This window comes from Orbicella faveolata, unplaced genomic scaffold, assembly GCF_042242905.1.
Source record: "Orbicella faveolata isolate gen_17 unplaced genomic scaffold, um_ofav_v1 contig_35, whole genome shotgun sequence".
Classification (NCBI taxonomy): domain Eukaryota; kingdom Metazoa; phylum Cnidaria; class Anthozoa; order Scleractinia; family Merulinidae; genus Orbicella; species Orbicella faveolata.
The window spans coordinates 18,205,058-18,217,182 of record NW_028301564.1 but is presented as its reverse complement, the minus strand read 5'-3'; the positions used below and the strand labels follow the sequence as shown (position 1 = coordinate 18,217,182).

The 12,125-nt window shown below is 39.5% G+C and overlaps 1 protein-coding gene and 1 pseudogene across 1 annotated transcript; both read left to right on the top strand.

Annotated features, from left to right (window-relative positions):
* The first annotated feature begins 3,640 nt into the window (after positions 1–3,640).
* LOC110055545 (bombesin receptor subtype-3-like) lies at positions 3,641–7,729 on the top strand. The gene has a single exon (XM_020761937.2). It carries the CDS (start codon positions 5,865–5,867, stop codon positions 6,999–7,001), a length of 1,137 nt encoding a protein of 378 aa, XP_020617596.2. The 5' UTR covers positions 3,641–5,864; the 3' UTR covers positions 7,002–7,729.
* Positions 7,730–10,593: 2,864 nt separating this feature from the next.
* LOC149103591 (neuropeptide Y receptor type 1-like) lies at positions 10,594–11,863 on the top strand (annotated as a pseudogene).
* Positions 11,864–12,125: the final 262 nt, after the last annotated feature.

The window sequence follows — 12,125 nt, the reverse complement described above, 5'->3', positions numbered from 1 at the left end:
CGTAAACAGACTTTACGATGCGGGTTCTTTCATGTTTCGTGAATAAGTAAAAATAGTTTAGCAAGTGACAAAATTTAAAGCGAATCTGATTGTCCAGTAACCACCCCTGTTTGTCGTGAAGGCGTATCAGTTATAAAAAGTGTATCAATATAACAATAGTCAAACTTGATCGCGGACATATTACAGAGAAATGATGTTAAGGGAAAAGAACGTAATACTGCCTAACGATATTTTAAAAATGCAGTGACATTGAAGCGTTCAGAGAGTACCAGAATATGGCACTGATAATGGCTAAATGTTAGGTCAATTTTCAGTCGCGTATAATCGATGGCAGTCACAGTTGAAAGACATGTAAACGCTGATTCACGTTGGGTCATCCCTGTCAGATGTTCCGCTATCTCAGAGTGAAGAACCCGGTTATTGGAATTCAAAGTAGCCGACTATACGACGATTGATTTCTTCCAAATGGTGCAGAGATAGATCAATTTGTTTTTTATTGATCATGAAACCACCCTACTTTGTGATTCTAAGCTAAAACAAGTGAGTGTTTAGGTTGAAGGTTTTATGGAGATGTGAGAGAGTACAGAGTAAAACTTTTCGATAATCAGGAAGCCGGAAATACAAACAACACTTAGATCTTTTTGTTTAGTAGGAGTATTAGTGAACTAATACTCGAAGTTTCTTTATAAATATGCAAAGTATAAAATTATGGCTTATGACATTATCGGACTAGGTGTCCCTTAACATTCCTTCTAAAAGACAAACTTTTTGTTTTGATAATTACTATAATATCAAATGGTCAATAACGCCGGTTTGGACAAATTAACTGTCAATTTGGGGATGGATCTGACAAAAAACGCCTTTTCAACAATTCCTTGAATCTATTTTCTGCGCCTTAAGTTCATAACTTTTCCGTTCTTCGATTATTTATTCTACTTAGGTAAAAGTGCTAGCGACATGCGGATAATGCTGAAAAAAAAAATCAGCACAAAAAATATATAAATAAATACAAAGGGAAATAAATATCGGCATGGTCATTATATTATTATTATACCCCTTGTTGAATTAATTTCAAGATAATAAACAATAGAACAGACGTCGTCGCTCTTTTTAATGCTGGTGATTAAGGTAAAACACAAATGTTAAAATCATCAACGAACACTCGTGGTATGCAAGACGCTGCTTTCAACTAACGATGAATGCGATAATGACCAACTGTGTACCTCTTCAGGAGAGTTATTAATAACCAAATTCGATACCAATTTTCCGGTAATATGGTCGACCGAAAAATGACATTCCCCTTGCACACGAAAATCAGTGAAATTAGCTCTAAAAGTTTTGAGTTACAGAAAAGATCAGTTGAATACACACACTTCGCGAGCAACTGTGAACTGAGCTTGCATCCATGGCCTGTAGCAGTGTTAGTGGGTCATAAAAGCAATTCAATAGTGGTTGAAGCATAAGATCTCCTCTGGAAATATATAAAGAGGCGGTCGCTCATAAGAGAGCTAATCGGTTAAGAGGCGACTCTGAAAATGTACATAAGAAAGGTGACAACCAGGCTTCCCGAATGTCATCGTACAACACGTCTTTACACATGCAAGTTGGTTACATTGCATTAACAAATATCTTTTCTTATCAAGGCGATGGTCCCAAATTACACTCTAGTACGTCTTACGTGCAGCAGCGTATTGCCCGATAGCTACGCAATCAACGGCGGGCCTCAAAGCAGTACAAAATTTGAGTGGGCAAGAAGAGTACTGTGATGAATCAGCGGTGATATGATAAATCTTACTCACTTTCTACATTTGAATATGCACATACGCGAGGTTCTCCCAAAATTACTTACCTTTTCACCCTGTTATCTGCGGACACAAAGTGATCGATCCAGGTATGTAGGACTCAAGCAGTTAATTAAATACGTTACTTGCTCATCAATCGTTGTGGTGCTAGTCAAATGCCGGCAGAGTTATTTCGCAGCGGTTTCCCTAATTTGCTATTTGAAGACATCACTTATCGGCTTTATCGAGATGATCTGAAGTGGCAGGGAATCCACGTTGTTTTAGGAAAAATACTTAAAATGCTACATAAAAAGCTTTTCTACTGATGATTCACTTGAGAGTTGCAATAAACGTTTTGCTGTATCCAGTCAAACCTCTTTTCACACGGACACTGACGTGACCAGTGTCCGTATTGGACAGGTTCAAGTGCTAATGCTTTTTATTTACATCTAAGGACGCTAAGAAATAAAAAATGATCATCGGCTAAGGACATTAAATGTCTTGGCGTGTCATCGAATTTCCACAAAAAGCGAAGATGGCGGCAATCTGTGTCTCGAACAAGTTCTTTGATTCAAAACTACAACAAGCTACGCGTTAAGCAACACTCGCATGTTCATCTTTACAGCAATCCAAAGTTTACGTAACGATCGAAAAAAGTTTACTTTATGTTTAACTCATGGCCAGCCGTTCAACTATTCAGTCCTGCGCCGGCCCGCTGAGCCTAAGTGATAAGGAATGGAACTTTAATACACCTTCCTTCAACGTAACCCCCCCCCCCCCTCCGGGGTACTCCCATAGAATGAGGAGGGGGTGCTCGTCGTACCCCTACGGGATTAAAACGTGTCTTTGGTACCTGTTAGTATGTTCAGCCTCAAAGGATCCACAGCGGGAGCTTTTGCGGTACTTTTAGGGTACTGAGACGAAAAAATATAACAGGAGATAGAATTGAATGTGAAGGTGAATTAATCAACATGACACGACCGTGGGACAAAGAAAAATTCTGAGTCCCCGACAGGAATCGAACCCATGACCTCCCGAACACCGGGCGGGCGCTCTATCCACTGAGCTACGAGAACTCATGGAGAGCAAGGTCATTTAACTGAGTTCATATATGACAGGTGTCCTGCATACTGCTAGGATCAACTCTATCGAAGGAGATAGAATTGTTACCTCTTCGGGGTGAAAAAGATTTCAAGCCACGCCCACAAAACCTGATCTTGGTACCTCTTAGGGGTTCTTTTCAAAAGTTCCCACGACCACCGCCGTCCTTTTTTACATGGGAGTTCCCCCCCCCCACCCCCCCCCCCATCCCCTCCGGGAGTAAAACATTAAAGCGCGGTACTCGATCAGCCATCGGCAACTTCCAACGACGCTGATTGCCATATTCAAATTTGTATAGGGTCATCTCCTTATACTATATCATCGGTATCAGGTGATTAAGTTTGGATCAGCCCCTTACCATTGTGGAGGGTTCAAGTTATGGAATTAAAACAACTTTAATCATTTTTTCACATGTTTTTTTTTTTCCTAAACTATATCACACGCACATGCAACGACCCCAGGAAAGTGACACACCCTAAAAAAAAAAAAACAGCAAACAACAAACAGTTGGCACCATAGACACGACCTTTGGGAACAATGAACGTCGATTTGCATGGTAAATTTAGAATGTGATGTATACTGTATTATTTTGTGATATCGATCAAACGCTTAACACATGGAGGCGGTTATTTATCTCAATGGTAATGACAAATTTGAATTCTCATTATTGAAACACGATTCCTGTCCTCTTTCTTTGGTAATATTGAAGCTGTTTTTCCAACATTCATGTATGCTTTGAGGTAAATTTAGGAGGTCAAACTGCAGTGATTAGTTCATAAAATTCTCTCGACCTTTTCAACCAAACAAGCAAACGTTCGGTTTATAAAAATGTTGTTTCACGCCAGCGCACGAATAAGACTTCAGTCACGTGACCAGCCGGTATAAATTATCAGCTACTCAAACATCATGCCTTGTTATTCAAGCAAATCCTTGTTTTTCAAGTAAATCCTACTTTGCATGGGTTTTGTTGTATTACTAAGCCTGCATGGGGTAAAAGTGCCGCGTCTTGTACTTCATGAAGAAACAATGAACACTTCTACAGTACCTCACGCATCTTGATGAAAATGTCTATTTTTGTGGTGGTAAGGCATCCTTCATGACGTCACGTTGCACCAAAATGACGTCATACACTGTAGAAAATGCTTCAATTCATATATTTATATAAGAATTGCGGCCACTTAGCAGGGGCAACTTATTTCTCACAAAAGCTCTACAAAAGATGGCTCAGAGTGACAGGAAGGGGAGAGAGAGTTCCTCCCAAACAAGGACAACTTTTTCTATATCCTGAACAGCCCATTCACAAAAGGTTGACATCGCCCCGGGCACTTTTCGTCTCACCGTAGGCTGAATAGTTTGTAACTCGGAGAAGTAATGGCGTCGTTTGTTTCTTTCGCTGCAAGACTAACAAAGTCAAAATTGCCCACTGGTTAAATCTCATCAACTAGGAGGCAAAAAGTAAGTTATTCTTATCACTTCGCTCGCTGATGTGAAAATTGGAAACCAAGTCAAAAGTGGAAGGTACAACTGTACCCCTTGCCAAACAAACCAAATTAAGATCATCCATAACTATATAGTAAGGCCCATAAATCAGCAACATTACAGGGCGGCCAAGCACAGTAAGTGAGCGTTATTGTCATTTTACGAGGTAGACACATATAGCCGAGTTCAACCCTAATTAACTACACGGAGCATGGTCAATAATTACTCATGACCTTTGTGTGAGAGATCGTATGGAAAATAAGAGCTTCGCTTCTTGGGGTGGAACAACAAGCCTTAATTTTTCCATGCGATCTCTTACAATAGGCTTGAACTAGGCTATATGTCGTTACTTCAGTCGTAAGTGACAATCACTCGCACATACTAAGCTTGGGCTACCTGTGGCAACGTAACTTTAATTGAGTTTCGCTAACGTGATATGAAGGACATTATAATGCATTCTGAGGTAGATAAAGATAACCTGATGACTGCCAAATAAAAAATTTTCGCAATTGGACGCTAAAAGGTTTGGTAATAGAGACCGGCTCAAGATAATTAACTGATAGTGTTTTGTTGTAAAACATGTCCATGAAGGAAACGCCAAAAATAACAGTTCACTTCACACGCCAAACTGATCTTTCGGCAAAACGTCTATCAGTGACATCTAAAATAAACTTGCCGTATTCTGAATAGTTGCAAGACAGAGTTGATTTAATTTAGTTTCTGCGAGTAAAGTCCTGGTGAAACGGTCAGAAAGCTGTCCAAAGCGTCCACTTGTACGTCCATGATCATTTTCAATTGTATATTACGTCCGCAGAAAAAAAAAAACCGTCGAAATTTTGCACACGCATGCAGCTAATACGAACCTCTACACCTCTATAGTTGTCATATTTTTCGTACTGGCGTCGTCTTTACTGTACAGCTAATGTTCCAAACTGTTCATCCACCTTAAGTTCCACCTTTCTCAAACCTCTTACCCTGTATTTTGGGAGTGGAAGCCTCAGTTTATGTATATGGAAGCAAACAGATGCGTAAAAGGGGTGTAAGGTCAGGGATTAGAAATAAACACCGTCTTGAAAAGTTTACTTAAGAGGCTAAGGTATCTTTTCTAAACTGATTAAAAAGGAAACAATAACAAACGCTCAAAAGGCTTCGTTCGCTTCTGTGGCTCTTGACTGAATAACCTGGTGAATAACTTGCCCTTCAAACAGCATGTTTCACTACAATCAGCTTTAGTACCACAGTGCCTCCACTGTTTGCTGATTTTCTATTGTAGTCAATCAATTAGTTGGATATGTCAATCTAAAAGTTTGTTGTGAACTTTACATGTTTCTCAATTGGACAACAAATGGCTTGCATCGCGGTCACGTGTTAGCGCTACGTGCTTTACAACTGAAAGGCTCACAAAAGCGACGCGCAGTTTCTCTTTCACTTCCAGCGCCGGACAGGACCACAATAGCTTGTATCTTCTTTTAGTGCCCAAGATTGAAGACCTGGAAAACGAAAATGTTCTTCAACTCGAGCGTATTATTGTACATTTTAAACAACGATTCCTCAGTAACGAATGGTGTTCGTAATAACAGCGCACAAGATTGCCTGCCACACTCTTCCACGGGGGAAACTGTTTTGAAATCCCTGGCTTATTTCGTCATTCTAATACTGTCTTTGATCGGTAATGGCTGCATTCTCCTGGTCATTTACAAAAACAAAAACCTGAGAAGGAACATCAACTTTTTTGTCCTCAATATGGCCGTGTCTGATCTCTTCAACCCGTTGACAATCATGCCCGTTCATCTTGTCATGATCATTTCAGGATCTCCGTCCTGGAGGGTGCACAACCCATGGATACTGGGAAACATCTTATGCAAGCTCTGCTACTTTCTTCCTGATGTTTCCCTCACTGTTTCTATCGAGAGTCTGCTGTTGATATCAGTGGACAGGTTCATCGCTGTGGTTTTTCCGTTGAAGGCAAGACTCTTCTCAACGAAAGTGCATTTGATCTGTATTGGCTGTACATGGATAATCGCTATTGCAGTCCACGCACCTTATTTTTACACTTTCAGGCTGCTCCCCTACGGCAATGAGTCATATCAGTGTAGTGTAAGTTGGGAACCTGCATTTGACCACACAGAGACACACAAGAGATTCGTCACGGCAACTTTCATCACTTTCGTCCTCGTGCCAATCTGCATCTTAACAATCGTGTATGGCACTATAGCGTGGACTCTTAAGGCAGAAAGCAAGAAGATGCAACAGGAGTTGTGTAATCATCAAACGAGACTCAGCGAACAAAGCAGGAAAATTGTACGTAGTTCAGTTGTTATTATAACCGCTTTCGGTCTGTGTATGATCACACAGCTTGTTTCCGTGCTTACCCGTGTGTTCGTGTGGAACTGGAAAGAACCACCCATTTGTGCATTTCGCAATGTGGTTCCAATCATTGCAACCTTTATGTTGAACGCATGGAGTGCAGTAAATCCTTGTTTTTGTTTTATATTCATTAAGAGTTATCAGGTTACTCTAAGAAGAGTGCTTTGTTCCCGGCGTTCACCAGAAAACCACCCGAAGAGTTTAGATCTTACCGTACATCCCTCTACTTTCGCAAATTCGAAAATTCATAGATGCCGTTCAACAAGGGTTTGAAAACAAGACACGACAACCGATAGGTTAATTAACTTAATCGTGTTATTCCAGTACAGTTTATCGATAAGAAGACTGAAGAAGATATTTTACAAACAATGTAAACATAACTGCCGTGCAAAACATTTCTGTTGCTTTAACGCACTAATGATTAGTTTTACAGGCATATAAATAAGCAATAGCGTCCATTTGGCGCGAAAATATGCACGGGTAGTTGTCTGCTGACATTACCCGGCTGTTCCGAGAAGCGAGTGCAGCTCGAGAAAAGCTGCGAACTTGAGGAACAGGTTATGTCCAAGGACAAATATCCGAGCAAACTTTCGCGCCAAATGGAGGCTGTTGTGTTTATAATATTCTTCAAATGTTTTTCGGATCAAATATATAGTCACGTGACGCGAGCGAAGATGTTTGATGGATTAATTATAACAGTACATATTCTGTTCAATCTGTTGAATTTTTATGTCTATTCCGTCTGAAGTGGGATGAGTCAAATGAGAAGGATAACATTCTGCGACACTAGGTTAGTAATGATTGCATGTGTGGCTTGAGTTATTCCAATCTTGCGGGAATCTTGAAGTAAACTGTTTATAATAAAATATAGGGGAAAAAACACCAGCTAATCGTTTTTTTATTAAAAGTAAAAGGAATTTCACACCAAATGTTTTCTTGGACAGTAGTATAACAGACGAAAAAATGAATATTAATAAACATCATATTTTCACTTCGTTCCATTTTCAGTCTCAAATGGCTTTTCGTGCTCACTCTACATGTATGTGGCACAAGATCGAACCTAAGAAGAGTTTTTGTTGATGTTGTAGTTAGCAGGGTAATTTCATATCAAACTAACCAACACGGTAAAAATTGGCGACCGTCGTTTCGACTTCCCTTTATCCACACTAACCGGTGTTCTGAGTCTCCGACGATGATCCAAACGTACAAAGGCAATTATCACTCAAACTTGTTTTTTGAAAAATTATGCACATATCCGTAAATGTAGTTGGCAAAAAACAAAAATCTCACTTGCCTCCTCTCCATTATCTGCCGCCATGTTTAACCCGTTTTCTCTGACTTAAGTCGAAGTTGAGGTTCATGTAGTTTCGATCATGCCTTAGAAATTCGATGCATACTCCGTTCCATATCTTTCCTTTCTTCTCAAGTTGTTCTGTTACTCGTTTGGCTACAATCTTGGTCTTTGTTTGCTCTCGGTAAGACACATTGAGGCTGCAGTCACGCCAGTCAACAAGAGTATAACATTTATAAAGAATAATGTCGATGCTTTGTACTAAGTCACTTTGCCGTTCCTCGTGATTGGTGATGGATTTGAGCTCAGAATAACCTTATCAACCACCATATCAGGGCCTCATGTTGAGTCCTTGGGTATACTTTTGACGATATCGGCTGCAGCAGTGTCCTTGGGTTCTTGATCCAAGATTTTATGCCAAGGAATTTCTCTAGTGTTCGTTGCCTTGGTATTTAGCTAGAAAGGCTTCACCTATATCTAAGTATCTAATGTATCTCCACATCAGGAGCAGTGGAAGTCTCTTTAACGCGACCTGCCTTTGTGCCAAAACCAAAGTGCGACACGTTCTTATACTCGAGTAGAGAAGAAGGCCAACATCACGGGCCAGGACGCGAGCAGCAACCCATCGTCTGAATCATGGCACAGAGTTGCATTGTCTCCCGAGGCAGACGGAGGTTTCCCATTACCATCAATGATTTCTTGGGTTGAGGAAATTTCTTGTAGCTAATTTGCAAAACTTTATTAACCGAGGGCAAATAAAGTTATATTTATTTATTTACTCATTAGCTATAAAGTGGCCCGGGAAGGGGACCCCCTATAAAACCTTGCCGTACGTTTAAGTTGTTAAAATTCGTGTTGTGGTACCACTTAGGGTGTTAGAATGGAAAGGGATCATCACCAGAGTTATCGCAGTACCTCTTGAGGTATGGGCAATTCCCTCTAAGAGACGTTTCTGAAGGAAATTATGGTAGTTGTATTCAGGAAAACAGATATCTAGTCCAAGATGATGAATACAACTACCATGATTCCCTTCAGGCTCGTCTTATAGCCTGAGAGGGAATTGGTCATTGAGCAAGAAAACAAACAAGAACATATTATTTGCCAGTCGACACTATTACCTTCCACTATTGAACATATGGCTATGCCATCATGTGGGATTTTTCTTCAGGTATGCTTGAGCAGACATGACCCTCCATGCAACCTATTCCAGGCGTTTAGTACAGTAACTTTGGTGAAGACAAGCGCACAACACGTTTGAACGATTTGGACACAACGGAGTGTGAAAAAATCTCGATGTGTGCATATTTTTAAGTAAAACAATAGTTGCTGTGATCCGTGTTAGTAGGTAATGCTCTTACCTGTTTGACACGGAAAAACATTTTATTCTTGACACGATAGGAACAGGCTTTCTTTCTTAACAGGTTATTGGGGCCGTTTAACATTCTTGACCGTTAACGCGCAAAGGCTAAAATTTCTCCGTTCCATCAGACGTGGGTCTGGCTATATTGTATGAAAGAACAGATAACCTTCATTCAGAATGGTGGTTAGTTGGAACAGTAATGTGAAGACATTGAGAATGTCAAACGTCTTGCAATGGGACTTACTGTTTTTTTTTTTTTCGGTCATTCTTAATTAATTAATCTCTCTTGCTAACATCATTTGTTTACGCTAATCGCAACGTTACCACTGTTTCAAGGTTTAACCGAGTCGATTTTCTTTGCCTACCCATAAAAGAACGTTGTTCACGGACAATGACATGTAAGTTAGACGAGTAAGGCTGGCCACAAAAGGGCCGCCAACATGGCGTCTGTTCGTTTCGTTACTTTATTCGGAAACAGGAGTTACGAAACTTTTATGGCATAGCTTCCGCGAGAAAATCTACGTTGAACGTACGGAATAGAGTTGCTGTAGAAAACGTTCCCAAGTGTTAAATCGACAATCGACACATGCTACAAAAATTAAACAATAGCAGCTTATGAGAGCTGCCACTGATAGCTCATTCGTAACAGCGACCGCACCGCACCTTGCGTAGCTGGATAGAGTAAATTAATAACAAAGAAATGTCAGTTACTCAATTATAAAGAAACTCTGCGAGCACTATCTTTGAAGTGGTTATAAAAGATCTAGTGATTGAGAGATTTAACTCAAAATTTATATTGAAATATCCGTCTCCAACTGTGCTCAAATTAAATATGCTAACGTTTTGGGTATAATTGTGTGAGATCAACAATATCGCCAGACAAATGGCGTGTCGAGGGTATCCAAGCTGTTTTTGAGGATCATCAAATACAAAATATGAATTGCAACTTGGATTCAGACACCATTTTACTGTGAAAAAGTTTTTGAGAAGAAGAAATGCCCCATTATCTAATGAAAAAGAAAGCAAGAGTACTTACAGTTTTAGTTGCGATCGATCATCATTATTATCCAAAAAAGTCGAAGATATCATGAAACAAACGAAGGACTGTAGGCCTTAAACAGATACAAATTATAATATACACAGATCAAAATAGGAAGCCACCGAAAAACACACCTCAGGGTTATTTGAAGCAAAAAAAGACACCAATGGACACAATGTCGTCAATAAAAGTAGCTAAAAGGCTCATAGGTCTTTTGGTATAATTCCGATTTATTTGCGCCAAGAACGAATGGACTAAACTGACCTACTTTTAGAAAGTGGTAGGTCGGTAAGGCTTCTTCAAGCAGGAACTTTATGCAAATTGGTCAGTACAAAACAAACACCAAGAGACAAGAACATTGCATATCAACTTCGTCAAGAACAACATGTTTCCTAATTCTAGCTTACAAATGCTTACCACGAATTGCTGATCATAACAACACCAATAAAGGCTCTGGCCTATTTCGTCATTCTCTTGGTTTCCGTGGTTGGAGATCTCTGATTGTATCAATTACTTACAGGAACAAGCAGTTGAGAAAGTCTGTCAACTTCTTTATTTCCAACATGGCCGTGTCCGACCTGTTCAATCCGTTGACCATCATGCCAATCCAAATCGTTCACATCATTTCAGGTTCTGATTCTTGGAAAGTAGACAGTCCGTGGATGCTGGGAAATATCTTATGCAAACTTTGTTACTTTCTGCCTGATGCTTCTCTTGTTGTTCCCAGCCTCCTGTTGATATCAATGGACAGATTAGTCGCTGCTATCTTTCCACTTTGTACCAAACTCGAGTCATTGAAAGCGCGCTTAATCAACATTCTGTGTACATGGAAAGTCGCCATTGCAGTCCATGCACCTTATTTTTATACTTTTAGACTGAAAATAAACCCCTTCGACAATAAAACATATTGTAAATCATCTTAGCGCCCAGCATTTGACCATGTGGAAACAAGCAAGAGATTTATAACGGCAACTTTCATTGCTTTTATCCTGGTGCCCATCTGTGTCTTTGCCATCGTTTATGGCACTATTGCACGTGTTTTGAAAAAGAAGAACACACAGCTTAAGCAACAGCTATTTTATCGCCAACGCTGTCAAGAACACCAGCTTTAGAAAATTGTCCGAATGTCTATAGCTTTAATAATTTCTTTCATTGTTTGTATGATTCCACAACTTTGTCTTCTGTTCGGTAGAACTTTTCTGTGGAATTGGAAAGAAGCAGTCATTTGTAGTTTTCGCACGGTTATTCCATTCATAGCAATGTTTATGATGCACTCCTGGAGTGCTGTGAATCCTTGTGTCTGTTTAATATCTAATAAGATCTATTTCAACAGTTTTAGAAAAATTCTGCATTTATCTAAATAACCTGGCGTTACTTTACAAGAAGAAAAAAGCGGGACGAAAAATATTATTTTCTTAAGTTCCTTTATTCGAATAGCGACACCTGGAAAAAATTATTTTCAAATTAAAGGATATTTGCTATAGATTTGAAATTTAAATTTCGAGCTGAATATAATTACTTTCTTCTCTTGACGTACGCTCATCTTTTGATAAAACCGTTGGGTGAAAGAAAAAATTCTAATTCACCAAATAAAGTAAATTTTTTTTTACTATTTTATTTTATTTAAAGAAATCTTATGCTCCTCTCAGATGGCATTTTGTAAAACTGAGTAAGGCTGTCCTTTTCTCTAGAAATTCCGGAAAATAC